The sequence below is a fragment of the Sycon ciliatum genome, chromosome 1, assembly GCF_964019385.1.
Source record: "Sycon ciliatum chromosome 1, ocSycCili1.1, whole genome shotgun sequence".
Taxonomy (NCBI): domain Eukaryota; kingdom Metazoa; phylum Porifera; class Calcarea; order Leucosolenida; family Sycettidae; genus Sycon; species Sycon ciliatum.
Genome location: NC_088643.1, coordinates 88697818 through 88720965, shown reverse-complemented (window position 1 = coordinate 88720965; position 23148 = coordinate 88697818). Strand labels below are relative to the sequence as shown.

General features: G+C 47.2%; 2 protein-coding genes across 2 annotated transcripts; one reads left to right on the top strand and one right to left on the bottom strand.

Annotated features, from left to right (window-relative positions):
• Nucleotides 1–192: 192 nt before the first annotated feature.
• LOC135806253 (uncharacterized) lies at nucleotides 193–6292 on the top strand. The gene is made up of 6 exons (XM_065320415.1): nucleotides 193–511; nucleotides 2339–2601; nucleotides 2773–2891; nucleotides 3607–3739; nucleotides 4378–4513; nucleotides 4951–6292. The coding sequence occupies exons 1-6, from the start codon at nucleotides 431–433 to the stop codon at nucleotides 5200–5202; spliced, it is 984 nt and encodes a 327-aa protein (XP_065176487.1). The 5' UTR covers nucleotides 193–430; the 3' UTR covers nucleotides 5203–6292.
• Nucleotides 6202–22243, bottom strand: LOC135806242 (armadillo repeat-containing protein 2-like). The gene is made up of 17 exons (XM_065320403.1): nucleotides 21687–22243; nucleotides 20002–20122; nucleotides 18583–19452; nucleotides 14712–14814; nucleotides 14147–14322; nucleotides 13748–13819; nucleotides 12863–13008; nucleotides 12349–12460; nucleotides 11974–12126; nucleotides 11280–11327; nucleotides 10304–10400; nucleotides 9693–9815; nucleotides 9124–9237; nucleotides 8691–8826; nucleotides 8237–8317; nucleotides 7587–7675; nucleotides 6202–7308 (listed from the first exon to the last, which is right to left on the bottom strand). The coding sequence occupies exons 1-17, from the start codon at nucleotides 21911–21913 to the stop codon at nucleotides 7121–7123; spliced, it is 2856 nt and encodes a 951-aa protein (XP_065176475.1). The 5' UTR covers nucleotides 21914–22243; the 3' UTR covers nucleotides 6202–7120.
• Between the last annotated feature and the right edge of the window lie 905 nt (nucleotides 22244–23148).

The window sequence follows — 23148 nt, the reverse complement described above, 5'->3', positions numbered from 1 at the left end:
GCACGTGTCTGTTTTTGGCACGTGTAGCGCATGGCCCACGGGGCACGGCCGCACGGGCCACGGCGCCGCCACATACTAGTATGTGCACAATGTATGTGCAGGGTTTGGAGGTCGTTTTTGAAATTTTGAATATGCACCATGCGATAGAGCACGCACAACAGCAGTAGATCAGGTAGATCAGGCCTCAGGAGCGTGGCTTCAAACAGAAACAAGTAAAGCCATCTGGCACTATGATCTGGGGGAAATACTCAAAATTTAGAAACACAGTAGTCTTGAGTCAACTCAGTCTTTTGGCACTGAGTCGATGGTAAATACTGCTCACATTCGTGGTCCAAGACAACTCTTCGCTCAGCAGTAGCTCGAGTGATAAGTATTAGTTTCACAGTGCAGTAGCCCATGTACGGTGTCTTCTGCCGTTCTGGAATTTAGGATGGCGGAAGCAGTACCCAAAAGAACAGCTGAGGAGTTGCTCTCATCCCCGTCCAATGCTCGTCCCGCTTATCAATCCAAGGTACATGTACATCATTATACATGGAGATAATCGCCACTCTGCTTGGCCGTATACTAGTAGCGTAATGAAAATATTTCTGAGGCTCAGATCAAACAAAATTAATGTGTAACACAGTGCATATTACATATTTGGGCATGCCTCATTCATTGTACCAAGAGTCCATAAGGCCATCATTTTTTATATCTATGTTTCGCGTCAGTTCAACTTCCAGAATCATATGCGAGAGGTGGAAAAAAATAAAAAGTTGCAAAATAATAAAAAAGGCCCATCAGAGGTGTATGCACTGTACATAGCACAATAGCTCGTGCATGGTGTACATTCGAGAGAAAAAACGTACATCGAAGCACAACATCTGGGTTATCAGCATGAGTAAATATTCACTTTGGACAGAGGAGGCAACCGTTGGTGCCCATGCTTCGCTGGATTATTGTACTGAGACTTCAGCAGCGGTGCAAAGAGCTCCGGAACAACGCATCCTCTCAGCTTGAGGCGATCAATGCGGTCTGGTGTAAGCTCATAGAATATTGCTCCCAGATGCCGAACAAACGATTTACCAACGCTGGCCTAGAGGCCATTTATGAATCCCATCTTCGCCGTATCGCAACCAGTCCACACTGATGACTCGCACGATCGTACACTCACTGTGCATGTTCGATTTTTTTATTTTTTTCCGAAAAAAGTCAAAACGTATGCGTGCGGACGACGCGAAACATAGCTATAAAAAATGATGGCCTAAACAAGAGTATGCAACTGTGATCTCTTTTCTATGGGCCAGATGCGCGGCGCGCTGCCTTCATTACATCATTCAGCTGCAGTCCGCGCACTGCGGAAAATCAAACACCGCACTTTTCCTCTGGTTTGAAATGAACTTTCGTACGGAACTGGAGTTCAAGCGCCAGAATTTAGAGATTGCGTAGGTACTGGAACGAATCGAGCAAAAACAGATGGGCTCGTACGAGAAATTGTGAGTTTGAATGCATGCTTTCAGAGCGTGATGAAGGCAAGTTACGTAATGAAGGCAGCGCGCCGCGCACTGACCCATAACCACAGTTGCATACACTTGTTTATGCACTCTTGATTGTACCCTCACTGCATTCCTAGTTGGTGCAGTTGCACCACACCTGTAGTCATGGTAGTCACATGCATAGCTCCTGATTGGACAGAGAGCACTCTGGCCAGGTATAAGTAGGGCGGTCACACATCAGTTCATGCTCTTCCTCTCTCTGATTCTGAGTCTACATCTGATCTACAACTGAACTGTGACCTACTTGTGAGTTTGATCTGATGATTCTCCTTGTCTGCTGCCTGGCCCACTGAGGCCAGGCTACAAATGGATGTCATAATTATGATGCCTCAGTGCAGGAGCTAGAGCGCATTCATTTACATGTACTAGTATAATTACTGTTCTTGGTCCAAGTGTGAATGTTTGCAAAGAGATGGAGAACAAAAATGTTACGTGAGCGATCAGTGCTCTAGCAAGGACTGCATGTATTATCGTGTTTTTTCTTTCTTTTATAGCAATAAACAGGATAAACCGCGCACTCATATTCGATACACAAGACAAGCCTTTATGTGTATATAAAGAATATAAGTGCGCAGTTTATCTTTTTTATGGTATGTTCAGAAGTGACACAAGCAAGTGGTACAATGGTAGAGCCTCGGAATACAATGAGTTATACTGATTCCGTGCTAGAGCTGCTTCAGCCGGGGCAATGCTCTGTGGACGATTGTGTGCGTTTCACATCAACTTCCTCAGCCCATGGGACAGAGACTGCCTGTACCGGCTGAAGTGTAACCATAGTCATGATTGTTTCATTGTTGCTGCAGGCAACTGATACCACGTCTCCAGGCAGGCGTTCTGGTCATCGGCATGTGTCCTCGTCTTTGTCGTGGAGCCTTGGGCAGAGGCCGACCTCCAGTACACCTTTAGGATATGATTGGATCACCAGTCGCATCGAGCGAGAAATGGCAGCCAGTTCCTCTGACATGCCCTCCCAAGATCCTGCAACGGCTGTAAAGAAGGATGAAGAGTTCTACTCGAAACTAAACGATTTCCGTCACGCTAACCACGAGGAGTGCTTTGCTGCACGGTGAGAACGATTATGATGGTGTCACTGTTGAGTAATGGCTAGCTAGTTGTGATTGGATCTCTCCGTTATTGCTTGCCATTAAGTTGTTTACTTTTTACCTGTGTATGCTGGCTAACGATCAACCCAATGCTACCACTTATGTTGGGAAGTTGTGTCTGTTGATGTGTGCAGCGCCTCGTCTGCTGCATGTTCCCATCCAACGGTTGCTAAGAGCAAAGCCAAGACAAAACAAGACCACACAATCAAATCAGACCCGGCTCATGCAGGATCAACTCCTTACCAGCTCGACAGTGAGTACCCATCATCTGGCATTGCAGTGTGTGATGTTTACCGGCAAAACAAAATGCATTCCAGTAAATTATTGTCTAGTAAACCAAACGAAATTGACCAGGTTACATGGCTTGATGGAGTTCATTCACACGGAGAATTGTATTGTTTACTGGTAGCTTTTTTTGGCGTTATACTCTGAGTCGCAGCAAAAAGCCTTGTGCACATTGTGCAGATGTACAAAATCCCATAGCCGTAGAATCCCGCAGACCCGGTTGGGTGTTGAACGTGCAGGACCCTGTCGTATTTACTACTATTTCCACTGCGAAACGTACGCAGCAGGCATTTCATGTAACAACTTTTCTTGGGCGAAAATCTAGCTAGTCATTAGCTCTGTCCAAAGTGATGAAGCTGGAAAAGCGACTTTCTGCCATTGACTATTGGGCTAAATTGGTCAAATGCCCATTTATAGCACACGCAATGAGCACCCGAGTGCACATGGGATGTTGTACATCTGTACAATGTACATAAGGCTAATAACTTGCTCCATTTTGTCCACAATATGTGTGTGGGGGGGGGGGGGGGGGAGGGGAGTGCACCTATCTTGAAATCTTGGAGTAATGCCCCACTTCCCCCCCTCCCTCTCCTGAATTCATTGTGTTAATGTGCATGTTAGCTGCATGTCTTCCTTTTTAAAGTTTTTGTTGTTGTTGTTTTTTTATCTAAATATATATGCAGTGGCTGGAAGTTATCGGCTAGGAGAACGGCTGTTGCCAGAGCCATTACACCATGGCGACTTGCGGACATGTACTTTGTGCAGTAAATCCCAGCGTACGTGTACTGCATCATCTAACCCCCATGCCTATGTTCGGTAAGTTCTTACACAAAAATATATTGCAGATTTGTACCAGGTTTTTCCAGCACTCTTCAGTTTGTTTCTGTTATGGCAAAGCAAGAAGTGTTGCCACCTCAGTTGTCTCTATCTTGAATCAAAGACATGATAATTATGTGTAGAGAACACGCCATGGTGCACAAAATCATTTACACAAGTTATAGTGTGTAGATAGGTGGCTTAGGTTCTGAAGTGATGACTGCTCTTATTCAGCAGGTTGTCTCTCATCGCAGTGCTGCTGGCTACATGCAGGCTTTGCTGTAGTTTGAAGTCCCAGTGCAATTTTTTTGCTATTGTCACAGTATTGTGTCGATCCTACTGTTGGTGCGACCTATGACATCTGACTGCTATCAAACCTGCAAATCATTTTACTTGAAGTATGTTCAAGTGTACGTGCTCCACAAAGTAGGCAGTTTTTTGCAGATATCTGCACACTTTATTCTGGTGCTGGTTTTATTCGGTCTAGCAATGTAGGTTTGATTGCCTGTAGAGAAATCTGCCAGGTTACAAGTAATTCACCAGGATTCTTTGTGATATGATCACGCTTGTCAAGCTCTGATGCAGGTCCTTTGCAGCTGGAGCAGGATCAATTTCCACCTGCTTTGTTCTGTTTGCAGCGTCAGTTTCCCTCGTTCCTCACTACGGTCTTCATACAAGTGGTCACCGTCATCAAAACGCGCTGGTCAGCGTAGTGGTTGCGATGATCATAGCTGCTGCTATCCGGATGGTGGTGGTAGCTTTGGGCTGGCAAAGGTAAGTTTGATGATTAAACAAGCACTACAATCATGTGTTTGACTTGGGAACCTAAATATGGCCTGGTTTAAATCTGGCTTTGGAAAATATATACTGAAGTATTTCATTGCTATCAGGTTCGGCCTCATTTCCTCTGTGCTGCGCTGATGAGTCCACAAAGGACGAAACAGTTCTGTGCGCAGATTGAGAACCTAAATATGTATTTAAATATGTATTGGTCAAGTATAGTACCTTTAAAGCCTCTTATACGGGCAATCACGTGATCACATGATTTCACTGGCCTGACCGCGGCAACAACTGCAGAGATAGTGCAGAGCAGGATGACAAATGTTCACATCTGACTGTACCTTATAAGGCTTATGTATGCCAGCCTGTAAATACAGTACATGTGATACTAGTCTTGTTGTTCGGCTTTCCACTGACGTTGGTTTGACTAGAATTGTCAACGGGGCTGGCAGAGCAGCAGGATTGCATCCATTCCACCTGTACGTGCAATGGACCTATCGGACGCATGTGGCAAGACGCTTGCGTCGTCTGTCAGTGACATTGTGAGCGACTGTCAGCGACACCGAGTGCCGAAGTCTGTGCAGCACAGCACGCCACAGTTGCTGCGGCGCACACGATTGCAGGGCTTGCGCTCTAGCTCCTCTGCACCATCGACTCCCCTAGCAAGACAGCTGACCTACTAGTGCTGGCGGGAGACAGCCTGGTATCACAGCAGTGCTGCATCTGGTCCTTTTTTTGCTGTTGACTCGACTTCCCTCGCTATTGTTACCAAACAACATTGTACATCAATGTGCAAATCAGATGGGCATGTTGAGCTACTGCCAGTAACCATGGTAGCGTCCACGATACTGTGATAAACAATCCACTTCACTGACAGTACAGCCAGTGAAGCGTATTAGTACATGTATCACAAGTTGTATTAACGTTAGTACTGTGTTCTAATATATACACTAGTGACAAGGCACCTTGAGACTACGGTCTTAGTGTCAACACTCGACTACACGTGTCCACATGGCCCCTGCTGTGGTCTTGTTGCTCCATAAGCTGTACCTGTCTGCAATGCATACAGGTGCAGTATACTAAGGCATATCATGTTCTATGCCTGCACTCTCAACACCATCGTGGCATTACACGCTGACGAACAGTCAATGCAACCCACGTCGTCGCCTGGGTTACAGCACTCTGCCAAACTTGTTTACAAACACGCCACGCATACCCCAAGGATGAATTTTAATGGCGGAGATGATGTGTATGTACGTCAGAACTGGATATGTTTATTGGTCCATGTGCACATTCTTAAAATGCAACAGTTACCGTAGGTGTTTTAGTGGAATATGCAGCAACTACATGTTTGAAGGCCAAACTACAGGGTAGAAGCATACAAGTCCCTGCCACTATCTTGTACGAAATACAGCATGTTGTGCAGGATAGTGCACATGTACACAGACAGTGTGTTTGGAGTATGTGGTTTTGTGCGTACATGCAGGTAGGGTTGAGCTATTTTGAAAGTATTTTCGTCAGCTATTTTCGCTAGGATCTGTTTAGTTTTCCATATCTCAAAGTAGGTTCAAGCAGTGTATTCCTAATTTTTAGCACCATTGAATGGGGTCATATGATTGAGTTTCTAGAAATTGTAGGGACTTTACCCGACAACATTGTAGGAAGAAACTGAAGCTATAAAATTAGGTTCTAGTGTTTTTTATTTTTTTATTTTTTACTGTTTGTTGTTCACTGTAAGTTATTCTGGACAGCTGAGATTATTTGAAAAATTTAAAAAAAAAAAAAAAAAAAAAAGCTTGAGTGGGAGGCCAAGAGCCCAGTGTAAAATTCACTGAGATCACTCCCATGACGGGTATGATCAGGTCTTATGAATATTGCTGCTGTACTTGAACTGCCCGCACATCAGTTCTGCTTGTTTAGATGTGGCTATGTTGATGTGGCGATATTTTCGAGCCTCCAAATAATGTGATTCTTCTGTGCATGGTCTGGTCCAAGCACGGCGGTCAACAACACCATACGCATCATACTTTCCATTAGAATAACTAAGAAAATGCAACACCAAGCAGTTGCAGAATACAGCAACATAGAAAAGTAATGTCTACCGGAAGTAGAATGTAAGCGTACGTGTTTCTTAGCGGGTCAAGATTGTAGATAACAATGGCAGCACAAGTGCACGGCATCTGCAGTGAGCATGCTACGTTCTATTGCAGCCGAAAGCCAACGGTTGGTTGTTCTTTGCTAGCACAGTCACTCAGCGCCAAGGCACAGGGCAGTCCAGGCGTCAACACAGCATTAACAAAAACTGCACGCCTGCGTAGAACAAGTAGTGTTCCGCTCTCGGCTAGGCTCAGCACTGCGCAGGTCGCTTCTTATCTATCCTCCATTGCTCTGGAATTGGTGTTACGTATAGCTGCTTAGCACCATATTGAGGGGATGTAGTCCACTGCTTTGCCACTGTATAGCTGTGGTGTAGTCCACAGTTTTGCCACTGTATAGCTGTGGTGTAGTCCACTGCTTTGCCACTGTATAGCTGTGGTGTACCTCACATGCTGGTATTATCAGAACTGTTCAACTGTACTGCACACCACCGTGGCTAGCAAGTCAATGTGAATCATCTCGGGCATCAGCATCGTCTTCTTCCTTCAGCGGTTCCCAGCAGCTGATATGAGACTGTACCAATGGCAGCAGCATGTGAGCTACTGGTACAAAGTGCGTCTTCCACGCTTCTTCCAACCGCTCTTTCTCATCAGCATCACAGTCATCCAAATCCTCAGGAAAGGGACAAGAATCTTGAGCAAGACAGGGACACACAGAAACAAGGACAGTTGCAAGAGCTGATATTTTCCTATGGCTGTCATGCCTGCAGTACCAAGCATACCAAGTAGGAAGATTCCACCATATAAATCAGCAGTCATGCTAACCGAACAGGAAGTGTTTCACCTTTTTTCACTGCCCAGTGTCAAATGGATAGACAACAATCTCTCCCTCAATGTAAGTAAGTTACAGGTCATTCAAGTGCTGTGGGCATCCTGTAAGATTCTTAGTGTGTCCGAGTGTACATACTTACCCGTGTAGGTTTCAAGTACTGATACGATGTGCATTGCACTCTTCTGTCCCAGTGCATGCTGCTTGTCCTCGCTCTCCTGTATTTCGTTGCTGTGACAGGCAAGTGCAAAGAGAACACAATCACGCCGACGTCAGGTATCAAGTAAAGGCCTGCAGTATTCTCTAGGACCGCATGGACCACTCCCACGTACATACATAAACAACAGTCAATGCATTGTGTGCGCTTTGCATAGGACCACAGCAGCCGACATGTACATACTGGAGAGGTACCATTAACATGATACTATGGAGGTTTAGCATCACGAATTTCGTGTTCTAATCTGCGAACGCTTTTCGATTTTGCGAACTGGATTGCGAACTTTCGCACTTTTCGTTCGGAAAAGCAGTCGAAACACGAACCGCGGATTTGTGTCAGGAGTCATGAATTTACTTCAGTACTACGCTGTACTGTCTGTACCCATGTCCAATCTGTCAACGTCATGAAAGTACTTTGCAGTAGGAGTTCTGTTTGGTAATCATGAAACGAATTTCGTCATTGAATTCGACGTTCATTGGAGTGCGAACACCAATTTTGTAACCTCCATACTAATATAAGTGGTATAGCCTCTTTTCTTCTAAACTGCAAAAGCCCATCTCGCACATGTGGCTTACCAGCAGTTCCACAGAACTTGGCAACTGATCGAGGCAATCTCCCAATCAGACGGCCCATAGTACTTTACCGCATTGATCAGCCTGTCAACAGTGCATTGTGCAACACACACACACACACACACACACACACACACACACACACACACACACACACACACACACACACACACACACACACACACACACATACATACATACACATACACACACTGTGAGCTGGTTTCCAAATTTCTGCCTTTCAACCAGTGCACTATACATTGAAGGGTTATTTCGGCTGAGAGTTTTGGTGTTGTTGTGTTCTGAAGGAATAACTAGCCTGATCAATAACACACTCATGTACAAGTTCAGACCTAGTATCTGTGAAGTCAAATTACAGTGAACAGAAGTAGCCTTGCCAGTGTAGCAGTGGTATTCATGGGACATCATCACATCACATCTGTGTATCACATCATACCAAGTAATGGTCTTGGCTGACCGGAGCTGAGAACGCAGTGACACCTCGCTACTGAGATTGACCAGGGATCCCAGCAAGTAGTAGACCATGTCAGCATCAGAAGCATCTGCCAGCACTGAGATTACCGTGTCTAGAACTAGACAGAGCAAAGCACAGATAGTCAAGTCAAACAATTTTAAACCCCACCTTTACACCCCTTTTTCACTACACAACGCTCCCTAGATAAGCATCAATTTGCTTTCAAAGTATTGTTAAATAAAAGAAAGCATAAAACAAACAAACACAGATCCAAGTCTGGTGTTATTAGTTTGAAGGCGTATGGGGCACACGTCTGAAACGTGAAGTGACAATCGGGTTTCTCAGAATGAAACAAAGGAAGCAATCATGAACAGTTGAATAGTTTCCACTTCAGTTCAATGTTGGGTTTACTCACGTCCATTCTGCTCTACAAACACACGGCCTTCCTTCGATCGTGTCAGATTACTCAGGACATGTGCTGCGACTCTTCCAATGTCCACATTCTCCAGTGAGATGTACGGTGCAATCACTGATGTTTGAATCACACACACGCACACACACACACACACACACACACACACACACACACACACACACACACACACACACACACACACACACACGTGCACACACACACACACACACACACACACACACACACACACACACATACACGTGCACACACACACACACACACACACATCACACAAACACCGGAATCAATAACGTGACCGCTGGTACTAAGGCAAACACTGTTACGTGCATCGCAGTCAAAGAATGCACTTACAATTGTATACACACGGACATTTGCCACTTACAATTGTACACACACGGACATTTGCTAGTGAGTTGCTACATTTGCTAGTGAGTCGCTCGTGCATTGTTGTGCCGCGACTTTGCTAAAGCATCTCAACTGATGACGTAATCGCACAACCTCTATAGTATACATGTACGTGGCTGGCCGGGATGCATCAAGTAACTTACACTGCAAGACCTTGTTCTGCTCCCGCAGTAGAACACTGGTGGTGACCACGTAGAACGACAGATTGCCCAGCAAGGCCATCACAACCTTCATCACGCCAGGGCTGTTGGATATGTGCTTGTGTTCTAGTCATGCCGCAAGGCCAGGCCAGGTCACACACACGCACACACACACACACAACACAATCACCGGAATCAATAAGATGACCGCTGGTACTAAGGCAAGGAATAGAATGTTGTGTGCACTCATATCACAAACAAGGCAATGAATCCAATAGTAGGCTTTGCTCAGTAGCTACATGACTGATTGTACTTATTACTCAGTGCTGTGCTCCTGGCAGACAACACTACATGAGCTGGCATGGTACAACCTAAATTTTCTCTGGATGCTAATGCAAGCTTTGATAGTGCATCTTATATTATAAAAACTCTCTTGCTAACAAGAAGCAATTCCTTTCAGAAAACAAACACACATTGTTAGTATAAGTTGTTACTACACACTGCAGAGGCATCTGTGATAGTTGATGTGCTTGCAATAGAATGTCAACGGGCACGAGCAGAGTTACAGTAAGAGCTTCGATGATAGCAATCATCGGCTTTGAAACTCATCTTACCAAACATTCTGACGATCAGTTGAAACAGGGCATTGTTAGACACAAGCATAGGCCCAACAGATTGGCTTGGGCAGAGGTTGACCAGGACTCGGATGGCCTAGAGTCACACGCAGCATGCAGTACAACTGACCACATTATTTAATTTATTTTATAACGGAGTTGGCAGAGAAGTTCAAAACATGAGGAGCATAAAACATGATCCAGCTGAGATGTTCTTGATCTCATACTAATCAGCCAGTCAGTCACAACAGGACTGCAACTGAACTTCACTTGCAGGTCTGCAGTGTACCGGAAAGAATATCGCACGCACATTGCCCCCGTGCTTTGCACTACTACAATATGTTTGTCCTTCTGCTCAAGGACTTGGAGAAATTGTCTCTCCATGTTAGAAGTGAAGAAAACCCCCTGAAAGAAGCACTATTCGGCCGTCCAGAGTTGCTGTCACTTATCCCAAGCGTACAACACATGCAGCAGTAGGGAGGAGGCACTACTCACAACCCCAAACCATCACACACATGTACCGTACATGGTGATCATAGTGACATCACTATGTGTGCACGGCTCAGGAAGTCTACGTTTTGCACGGTTGCGATAAGCGGTGACAATAATTATGGAAAACAGTAAGCAGAACTATAGGATTAACTTCTCAAGAATCAGTGCAAGAAGATTCACACACACACACACACAAAAACACACGCACACATGTACATGCGCATGCGTGCACACACACACACACACGTGCGCGCGCGCGCGCGTGCACACACGTACACATCTATGTAGGCACTGTTGCTGCAGGAGTGCTTGACGCACAACGCGCGGACCTATTCTCACAATGTGGTTTGGATGGAGCAAGTTGTCTGATGACCCCCTATTGGCATGAAGCTTTGATTCACAACAAATAACTTGCCACCGCGTACCGATGCATTCTGTCTACAGTGTGTGCATGAAGATATTACCATGCCATCCAATCACTCACTTTGCTGAGTATATCTTGACCTTCATCAGTGAGTCCGCTTTCTCCCGCCTGCCATTTCGCAGCAAAAGCAAACGCAATATTTCAGCAAAATTAATAGTAGCCGTTACAGTACTACAAATAGGTCTTTGTAGTTAGTAGCATCCCGTGCTTTTCTTAGCAGGAGCACAGCCTCCGGCAGAAGCACCGTCCGGCTCTAATAATATACTGTGAGCCAGTCTGTACCAGCATCCGTGAAAAGCTATGAACACAGCCTGGACTATGTACACATATAATACAGTACAGTAAAGCACATGCTTTAGAGCATGCCTTGCTACATCTGTCAGTGTTCAACGTTACCAGTTAGCAGATCTGCCATGGATGAAAATGGCATGGAGTACTTCTAAAGATGCGCATACACACCTTTCGTCTGTTGATTCAATTCATGAAACTCTGAGTTACAAAATCGCAATTGTTTGTCCTTCTGTCTGTGTGTATACACAGTACACACTTGTGTCCTGTGGCTAATGATTGTAAGAGCTGTCGCTGTGTAGTGCAAGTCACAACATGTCGTAGCATTTGAATAATTTAAGTGTGGACTTAGTGTGCAGTTGATGCAGTACTTCAAAAAACATCTGCTATCAGGCCCTTAGATGACAGTGCTCAAATCTCACTGAGGGGACCTTTCACTCCTATGGAACAATGCGTGCGCACATACCAGTGGCGTGGCAGAAAAAATGTCAGCAGTGTGGGACACCAGCGCAACCAAGCCGTCCACTGCGTCCTTGTCGGGCACGACAGTGGCGCGGAATGCATCATCTCCCTCTTCCAGATTGCCGATGATAAACCAGAGGCGGATCAGCAGGTCCGTCTGTACAAGCAGCAGGCATGTGAAGATGCAATGTGTGCTAACAGCTTCACCGCATGCAGGACAATGAACTGTCATCGCAGCACAGTGCAACACTGTGCAACACTGCACAAATTTGGGTACGACTGGAACAATAATTTGGGTATGACCGGAAAAATTGCACGTGCATGAGAGGGGGTGTGTGGGGGTGATGAGAGCAGTGCAAGACGATAACAAATGGCTTACGTCCAGCTTGGGTGCAGCTGCCAGACATCGCTGAATGAGTTGTAGGAACTGGGTAGAAGATCCACCCTCAGCCGCCAGTACCTCTTGAAACCTGGCATCCTGAGTCAGGTAACTGTGGCAATCCACACAGCAAAGCAAAAAAAAGATAGAGAACCGAAGTCATCACCAGAGATTAACCCTGGTTGTCATCACTGTGCCGTTCGGCAAAATGATTCCCACCATTCCTTTTACGTTGCTTCACAATATCACAGTCTATGCACATATCCACAAATACTCATAACTATGGGGAGGCACTCGGCAGCCACAATTAGTCCATCTGATGCCTTACTACTGCATCAGATGGACACCAGCTACTGGCAGAACTAGTCACTGAACTAGCAATCTTGCCAGAACGTTTGGTTGCCACTTCGAAGTGCTAGTATAATTATAATGCTACATACCGTTAAACACAATTTCAAACAAGCACACAATGTGAGTAACAGAGGTTCACAACTGGGAGGTTCAGTGCACCTACCTGTATACGCGGACAATGTTGAAGATGAGTTCCTTCTCTTGTGGCATGCAGGACAGGAATGGGAAGAGAAGCTTGCTGATGTGATGCTTCAGGAAGAACGTGTGAATCTCCCGGTGCTCTGCAAGGTTTCTCAGGATGCCAGTCATCTGAGCGAGACACCAATACAGCGCAAGTACAAGGATTGTGGATCTAACAGGACACTCAGTGTCACACTACATGCCGCACTACATAAGCGGTTAGTTTCTAACACCAAAGATTTGAAAATATCCGAAAATAAAAAAAATGCTGTTAAAGGCACTAATCATCCCAGTCATACACAGTTTTCAGGTATGTATGAACATTGCTCAGAAACCTCCCTTGCTAGATGTGGTCTCGGTCTTTGTGGCCGATCATAATTGAAAAAACCTTGATTTTCAGTGTAAATTCTCCCCCCTCCCCCTCCCCAACCCTTTTGGAGTACAAACAGTTGTCACGGGCACCTGGATTACATAACCGGTCGGCGGTCTCACAGCCCAGGGCAGCCAACCATAAGTATACGTACAGAATCTGCAATACAGACAATGGGCCAGACTGCTGCTATGCCAGTACTTCTTTGAAATAGAACAATGTTACTGTTGGACAATTTATGACTCTGATATTAGAGAGGTCAAGGTGCACGTTATTTCTGACGTGACGCGAAAGTTCAGCTCGCGGTACTTGGCTTGAGCGTTGGATAACAACGTGAGTGACCTGCAGCTCACCTCGAAATTTGGAGTTTTACGCCAAATTTGACGTGAAATTGCACGTCACGTCAGAAATAACGTGCATCTTAGCCTCTATACCAGTATAATAAACAGGGTGTCATGACAACCCCAAGGAGTCAGTAAAGTGCTTGATTGCACGAACCTGCACGTGTCTGGATCCCATGTCCATGATGTCTTTCTCGGAGAGCTTTGCCTTCAGGGCAGGCGTTGTCAACTGAACAGATTTGTCCGCATGCACCAGCGAATCCACACACACACACACACAAAGACGCTACGATCAATCCGACATGTCTCAGAGGACGTGGAAAGAGGCCATCGTACACAATGACGGAGAAGATTCTTTACATGGCAAGCAGAGGCTGACTTCGACGGTAAGCATCGTGTCAGGGTATCCCAATGCCAGAGGTTCATAGCATGCTGGTGTGGTACCTTTCAGTGTATTGCCACAGTAGCAGAAAGTAGAATGCACGGCTCTCAAGAGAGGCGCACAAAGGACAGTGTTCATACAGGTGTAGCATTATCACTTGTGTGCACTGCTTACCGACTGCATTGATGTGCGCAGAAAGCGTGACATCTGCAGCACAAACTCCTCTGTTCCAACGAGCTCCGCAACAACTGTGTTGTTTGATGCCAGCTTCAGAACTCCACCTGCGTACACGGCAGAATCAGATGTTACACCATCCGACGTCGAGGCCAGCAATGTCCTTTTCAGATGACCTGAGCAGATACAACAGGGAGAGGGGGCACACAGCTCAGTTGTACATGGAAGAAGTGGTATGATGGTCAACATTTTCAATTCTCTAAGTCCGGATTTCATTTGATGTCTGTTTGTCGTCCAAGCGTGATACTAAAGATTGGAACCGGTCATACTTGTACACACCTGCTGCACCTTTGCGCGAGTTCCATGCAAACCGTGAGCCACTATGAATGCAAACCATGACCATTTGATTGGAACCTGAGAACCTGGTACTGACGTTAACCGGAATATGTGTGGCTTCTTTACTTAGAGTGCACATTTACTGGCCGTGCACTTCACTGACGGTATGTGCGTAGATGGACAATTCCATGACGATGATCTGTACATTCATACCGGTCTGAACACCTACCAAGAAGCTGCTCATCAGCAAAGACAGCATCATTGCCTGGTGTGTGTGCTACTGAGAAGATTGTCTTGACCAGGTTTCTCAGGTTTGCACCAGACACACGAAGCTGAATGCATAAACACACGAACGCATACACAAAAGTGACAAAACAGTCATTATCTTGAATTCCACGATTTTTCTTTCTTTACAGAGATTCCATACTGGAACCATGGCGTTGATGCGGGCAAACGAGGGAAGACCCCGGCCATACTTGATCTCACTTGAGCCTAGCATTACCCCCGTATGTGTGTGCGTGTGTGTGCGTGCGCCCGTGTGTGTGTGTGTGTGTGTGTGTGTGTGTGTGTGTGTGTGTGTGTGTGTGCGTGTATGTGCGTGTGTGTGTGTATGTGCGTGTGTGCGTGTGTGTGTGTGTGTGTGCTCGTGTGTATGTGTGTGTGTGTGTGTGTGTCGTCCGAGTCCAGATTTACTCTTGAATGTCTGTTTACATACCAAGCAAGAGAGCAGTACCGGGGCAGGACGCTGCACACGAGTGCGGTACGCATCTCTCCAATGCTGACGATCCTGGGCCAGAGTAAACCATTCATCAATTTGGCACAGTTTCATGTCTGACTGTATTCTGTCCTTCCACCGAAGACGAGGTCCCTGAGCTGGTCAGGGAGCGTCAAGCCATCCAAACAGCAACTGTTTAGGGAGTGGCGGAGCGGCTTCCTAGTGGCAGTGCTGACTTCTCTCGAACTCTCTCTCTTCTACTTGAGTACTCTCCCCTGTCTCGGGGGCGGCGTGGCCAAGCATTTGGCAGCTGTACACCAGGCCAGGTGTGTGTATGTGTGTGTGTGTGTGTGTGTGTGTGTGTGTGTGTGTGTGTGTGTGTGTGTGTGTGTGTGTGTGTGTGTGTGTGTGTGTGTGTGTGTGTGTGTGTGTGGATGCCTGCTGTGCTGCGCACTGTGCTGTGTGTGCCCGCTGCTTTCGGTCTGTGCAAGGCCGCGGTCGTCACCGGTGCTCGAGGACTGGCCCGCGCCCGACTGCCCAGCAGCGTAATTCGTTAAGCCATGTATGCGTGTGTTCTCGCCGGTTCCGTTTGCCGCACCATCTCCGGCGTCATCAGGCTGCGTGCTCCATCTTCCTCTCTGATGCCCCTCCGGGGCCCACGTGACCCCTGTGGCAGTGGCTCTACAGGACAGGACAGGACAGGTGTGTGTGTGTGTGTGTGTGTGTGTGTGTGTGTGTGTGTGTGTGTGTGTGTGTGTGTCCCATATGGTGCAGTGGTATGTGCAGCGATTTCCAATCGATAGATTGCGGGTTCGATTCCCGACGATTATGGTCACACACGTCTTTCTTCTCTTTCTCAGACTCTTCCTGACTTTTCTTTCATTCTCCTGGGTGGATACCAACAGCCAGTGCATGCCGGAGTATGTGGTGTGATGTGTGCGGGAAAAAAAAAATGAAAAGACCAAAAATAGGGATTCACTGGCCAGAAAATGTCACTCCAAATAGCTGTATGGTGTAGACCAGGCTGAATAGTGACGGTCAATTCTTCAGCCTTGCAAGCTGTTGAATGGTGCATGTAATCCCAGCACAAGTTGCTATGGCTTCTGCCGTAGCATTGCTATCATCGCCTCCGGCGATGGGCGTCAAAGGTCAAGGTCAAAGGTGTGTGTGTGTGTGTGTGTGTGTGTGTGTGTGTGTGTGTGTGTGTGTGTGTGTGTGTGTGTGTGTGTGTGTGTGTGTGTGTGTGTGTGTGTGTGTGTGTGTGTGTGTGTGTGTGTGTGTGTGTGTGTGTGTGTGTGTGTGTGTGTGTGTGTGTGTGTGTGTGTGTGTGTGTGTGTGTGTGTGTGTGTGTGTGTGTGTGTGTGTGTGTGTGTGTGTGTGTGTGTGTGTGTGTGTGTGTGTGTGTGTGTGTGTGTGTGTGTGTGTGTGTGTGTGTGTGTGTGTGTGTGTGTGTGTGTGTGTGTGTGTGTGTGTGTGTGTGTGTGTGTGTGTGTGTGTGTGTGTGTGTGTGTGTGTGTGTGTGTGTGTGTGTGTGTGTGTGTGTGTGTGTGTGTGTGTGTGTGTGTGTGTGTGTGTGTGTGTGTGTGTGTGTGTGTGTGTGTGTGTGTGTGTGTGTGTGTGTGTGTGTGTGTGTGTGTGTGTGTGTGTGTGTGTGTGTGTGTGTGTGTGTGTGTGTGTGTGTGTGTGTGTGTGTGTGTGTGTGTGTGTGTGTGTGTGTGTGTGTGTGTGTGTGTGTGTGTGTGTGTGTGTGTGTGTGTGTGTGTGTGTGTGTGTGTGTGTGTGTGTGTGTGTGTGTGTGTGTGTGTGTGTGTGTGTGTGTGTGTGTGTGTGTGTGTGTGTGTGTGTGTGTGTGTGTGTGTGTGTGTGTGTGTGTGTGTGTGTGTGTGTGTGTGTGTGTGTGTGTGTGTGTGTGTGTGTGTGTGTGTGTGTGTGTGTGTGTGTGTGTGTGTGTGTGTGTGTGTGTGTGTGTGTGTGTGTGTGTGTGTGTGTGTGTGTGTGTGTGTGTGTGTGTGTGTGTGTGTGTGTGTGTGTGTGTGTGTGTGTGTGTGTGTGTGTGTGTGTGTGTGTGTGTGTGTGTGTGTGTGTGTGTGTGTGTGTGTGTGTGTGTGTGTGTGTGTGTGTGTGTGTGTGTGTGTGTGTGTGTGTGTGTGTGTGTGTGTGTGTGTGTGTGTGTGTGTGTGTGTGTGTGTGTGTGTGTGTGTGTGTGTGTGGTTGGCTTCCTCCACGGGGCGGCCTTGGCCTTCTGGTCAGGGTCGTCCCTGGGTATTGACTGGCAGTAGGCTTTTCATGCCTTGCAGCCGGTTTCGCTCGCGCGGAAGGACATTCAGTGAGCTGACGACCAGGGCGGGTAATTTGTTGCCGTCACCGTCTTCTTGCGGCCTTGCCACATCCTCCGCAGTGGCGTGGCGAGCCCTCGGATCAATCCCCAGCCTGAAACAATGCAGTGGCGCTCGGCAAAACAAGTGGATTCCTGGATGAGAAAGGATACAGGTGACACTCGCAACAATTTATTCCTGCGCGGTGATAGCTGGAATTGTGAATTTGTCGTGTTGTTTGGACCTGAGTGGCCAGTCGTCGTGCGGCGATGGTGTAGTGATGTTATCTTGCTGCGCATACTCCTCGTCGTTTCGTGAAAGTACGTCTTGTGGAGCCCTTGTGGGACGTTCGGTTCCCACCCTCCAGCTCAAGATTGTGCTTTCCTGGTTCATGAAGGCCGAAGCAGTACGCGTACAGACGTTATTGTTGAACAGAACATCATGTTCACATTAATTTTGTTCCTTTTTTCAGTCGTTGCATATTATAGTGGACCTACAGCAGACTGTTCATCTGGTTTGTGATATTTCCTTCCTCTGTTTGTGAGTCCCTTTCCATCAATATGGCAGCTTGTTTTGATTTCCTTTTTTTTCAATTCATTTTGCTGTACTTCCTGTTTTGTTTGCGCCACTGCCCCTCACCTTGCGCTCAGTTCTCGGAGTGGAGGGCGGCATGACCCCAAGGGGTAGCTGATTGATAGTAGTAGTAGTAGTAGTAGTAGTAGTGTGTGTGTGTGTGTGTGTGTGTGTGTGTGTGTGTGTGTGTGTGTGTGTGTGCGCGCGTGCAAGTGTAGGGTGTGCATAGGTAACTGTCTTTCCCGTCCTATTCCGATGTGCTCTGTGTGGTGTAGACCAGGGGTGCATTGGGGGTCGATTCACATGGCTTCGCCAGTTGTGTGGATTAGGCAGTTATCTTGCGCTAGTCTGGATCTGTTTCATTCAGATCTTGTCCCCTACCGTTGCTATGAGAGAATATTCGTTCGTACAAATCCAGTGCATTTGCAGATTTGCGTGCTTCTCTTGCAATGGACGTATAACAGTTACATGGTACATGGTGTGTAAAGCGCACTTACTTCAAAGGCGATCTTCGCTACTTGGACGCTTGTTTGGGCGTGCTTCAGTGGCAACAGGCGGAATCCCGTCGAGAGAACTTTCTTGCGGTTCCTGAGTGTTTCTTCTTCTGGTACTTTTCCAGATGTGATGATTTCACGCAGTCTGCCATACAGGGCACGTGTCAGATCACACACTTTGTCCAAGTTCACAGCGCGCTCTTTCCGTGCGGCGTCGATATCTTGCAGTACTCTCTGCGCATCTAGCCACTGCTGACTCTCCGCCTGCTCTTCCATTGTGCATTTGCTCTTGCCGTTTGATGGCGGTTGTTCACTGGGAGCTTCGGCAGCAGTAATGCCCCGAGCGTCTCTTGCCTCAGGCTTGCCTGTGTCCTTCACTGCTTGGACAGCTTCGCTATCTGACTGCTCTTGCTTACCGGGTGTACGCTCAATCTTTTGCGGCGGTGTCGGGTCTGGCATGATTGAAGCATCTTGCTTCGCTGATGTCTTAGGGCTTTCACAGTCCTGTTGTACTCTATCTAGTGTTTGACTAGCAGCTAGCTGCTCATCTGTGTGATTGCCAATGCCTTGTTTGCTCATTGCACCGTGCACTTTCTGATGGGCCGGTTTTGAATTAGCTGGCTCAGGAGAGGGCCTGGGGTCACGTAGTAAGCTATCGGCCACTGCCCCCGAAGCTGGACGCGATCGGCTTGATGATGACCGAGGATACCTCCTTGCGGTGTGGGCTGGTTTGGGGCCTGATGGCGCCTGCGGCTGAGGACCTCCACCACCACCGTGCGCCACTCGGTTGGCAGCGCCTGTCAACTCTTCCGGTGTCACAGCGCCGACTGTCTGGAGATCAGCAAATGAGTTCTGTGGCGTTGCTGACGATACCTAGGCAGATGAGAACACCAGAGTACGCACACGATGCTGACCATATGCAATACGCTTCTACCAACTTGGTGACAGGGTTCTTACACCCCCCCCCCCCCCTCCCCAGGCTTCCACCCAACCCTCCCATAAATGCTCACGCCTCTGACTATGACCCCATAACATTCCAGTTTTATAGTTCTAAGTAGCCTTGGTTCTCCAGTCAAACAGAGACAAACATGTAAGATACATTATAATAGGTGGATGTTTGGTTGTAACTGCAATCAAAAACTTGCATTCATGTGCGTGTGTGTGTGCGTGTGTGCGCGTGTGTGTGTGTGTGTGTGTGTGTGTATGGGTGGGTATATGTGCCTCTGTGTGTGTATGTATGTGTGTGTATGTGTGTGTGTGTGTGTGTGTGTGTGTGTGTGTGTGTGTGTGTGTGTGTGTGTGTGTGTGTGTGTGTGTGTGTGTGTGTGTGTGTGTGTGCACGCACAGGACCAAGTAACACTGGTGTTGGACTTCAATCATGTGCAGGTAGAACCACAAATTCTCTTTGGATGCTTAACTCACCCTTGGTAGACCTTGGCGGGATGGTGGTTTTGCACATCCTGTTATCGACTGAGCTATGTCGAGTGGTGGGAGAAAGCCTCTGCGTGGCTCCACTTCATCCGGTAGCAGTTCTGAGGCAATGCTGCAAGCAGGGTAGAAAATTGCACAGCATTAAATAACTATCGCCCGACTTCTCAATGTCATGTCATGAAAACCATGGTCGTCTTGACAACACTGTAGGCACTGGTTCGAATCACCCATCATCACTATTCACTACTAAGGATTGTTTTTTGTTTTGTTTTTTGTTTTGTTTTTTGTTTTGTTTTTTTGTTTTGTTTTTTGTTTTGTTTGCTTTTACTACCGGTAAGTCCACTATGCTCCCGAATAAATGCGGAAAGTGATGGCGGGGCCATGCTGATCAGCCGACATTGGTGGTCTCAGCGTCTGCACAGACAAAGCGCGCCAAAAAATGGGGAAGGACATAAGAGAGAGGGAAAACAAGACAAGAGCAAGACATGTATACGGAAGTGGTGCGCCTACACATCCACTGCAGAAAGGGTAAAGATTAAAAGATAATGTTGGATAGGGGAAATGGGGGTCAATCAGAACTTAAGCTAAGGAAGTCATTGGCGTGTAATCTCACATGACACTTTCATACAGACAAGAGCCCCTGTGCGAATGAGTGGCAATGAGTTGGTTATAGCGAATGTGGGAAACTAGGAAAATCAAAGAGCGTCAGTTGCTCTCTGCCAGTCAAGACGCAGCAGGTACCTATGGCACCTTTCCTAGAATGACTGCAGCTGCCGTTGGTGCGGTGCGGATTGCGAGACTTGTCCTGGCAGGCTGTTCCACGTTGGGATGGCACAATCAGGGAACCCATTGGCCAGCCTGGTCGATGGTCTGCACGGAGGGCATGGGTCGGCTGGGGCTGGTAAAATGGTCTTTCACGGATTCGCCGGGGGAAGATAGGCAAGCTTGAAGAGGTACGACAGGGATGCAACCATTCTGCGATGCTGCAGACTGGGAAGCCAAACTTCCGGGCCGGTGAATATCAGCACCCTGTGCTGAATCTTGTCCAAGCAGGATGTACTGGAGCCATTCCACACCAAGGAGCAGTACTCCATGAGAGGGCGGACAAACCCCTCGTACACGGTTGTGCGACCTCTGGCGTCTAGGAGGGGGCTACCTTGGCAAGGAAGTGGAGCCGTTGGGCAGCCTTAGTTGCAATGGAGTGGAGGTGGGTTGAGAAGGACAGCTGGGTATCAAAGGTGACACCGAGCAGCTTAATATCCCGCTCCTCCGGGATGGCAGCTCCTTGTAGATGCTAGGGGTGATTTACACGGCAGTCAGTCATGCCCGTGGGAAAAGAGGCACGTACGTGGCAAGAAAGTGCATCCAGTCGGAACAAATCTTTTTGGACTTCCTTGCAATTTACCTTTGTATGCTGATAAAATTAATATTGACAATAGTGATCACCTTGTCTACATCTAATTCATCCAATCCCACATGACTGTAGTGTAGTGTTACTAGTAGTAGATCTACATTGTACTAAAGGTCAACACGGTCAACACGGTCAACACGGTCAACACGGTCAACACGGTCAACACGGTCATCACGGTCAACGACTTTTGATTATGTGCTGTACCGTGTACGTGTACACCATTGTAGATCGTGTATATTTTCGTTTAGTTCTGTGAATTACCTACCTGACAGACGAAGGAGGTCTAGCCTTTCCCGAGGCAGAGCGGCGTGCGAAGAGGTTCCTCTGCGCTGGCGTGAATGGTCGATGAGTATGAATGGGTCTAGCCACCTCGCGACGAGCGTCGGCGATGATACTGGACTGCACGCCTTCCTCGGGTGGTTCGTAGAATGCACGTTCTCGACTCTTCTTCTTCCTCTGACTTGCTGCCGGTCTCTCTGGTCGGTGGTCCATGTCACGCACTGCCAATGGATTTCACTGGATAACAACCTGTTCCCAATAGACTAGATACCGCGATCTACTTGTACTTCTGCCACCGTTGGCTGCTCAGCCGTTTCTTGCAATCTTGGTCTTCAAGTTCTTGACTACAGCTACTGAGCTAGTTGTAGCACTGTCTTAGTACCTGAGTGAGAGAATTTCAGAGAAACCTAGAAACTCGAAAACTACAATGCTACACTGGTCCATGTAACAACAAAAATACTTCAAGAAGGTTCAGGCGCATTTTCTTTTTCGAACGATCGCTATCGCGCGCATACTGCATAGCCTAGGACTAGGTAGTTGTAACTAATCTGTAGTTGTAGTCTAGCCTACACGGCTACACTACAGTTGTTGTAGGCTAGCCGTATAGCCCTACCATGGCGACTGACTGAACCAATGATTATTTATTGTGCCTGTGCATGCTCACCGCAGAACTGCTGCACAACCATGATCTGATGATAACCGACCCACTCAGTGACCACGCGATGTCTGTCTGTCTTCGCGAAGCAACACAGTCACTGAGTCAGACTGTACTCATACTAGTCATAGTCTGTCCCCGGGGAAAATTGCGATTCCGCGGCCGCGTTTTTTTCCGCGTTTTTTGCGATTTTTTAAAAGACCGCGTTTTCCGCGATTTTCCCGCGTTTTTTTGAACTTTTCTGTTGCACTACACGTACACACAGTGCACTGTTCGGTCAGCAACGTGGCGGCTTTGTACTCAAATATGAACAGCGCTTACACCAGAGACTTGTAACTGATTGATTTCACTACATATTCACTGAAAACTTGCCGCCGCGAGATGATATCAATAATATTCACCGCATATTTACCGCAAATTCACCGCAAATTATGCCATATTATGCCGCGTTTTTTTGCGATTTTTTTCCGCAATTTTCCCCGGGGACAGCATAGTGTCATACTCGAGTCATACTCATAGACTAGAGTCATCACCAGTCCGTCTTCCCATCAAAATTGTGCTAGTGTATGTGCCAGTATGTGGATGGTAGGACTACACAACACTAGTGCACTCGAATCGTAGCCTACAAATACAATATTTTTACAAAGACATGCATGTAAGTAGGTCCAATGCTACAAAGTCATGCTTACAAGACTTACTAACGAGTACGAGTACAAGGTCAATAGGAAAATAAAAGCCGAGTAAAAGACCGAGGTCTTTTACGAGGTTTTATTTCCTATGTTGACCAAGTACG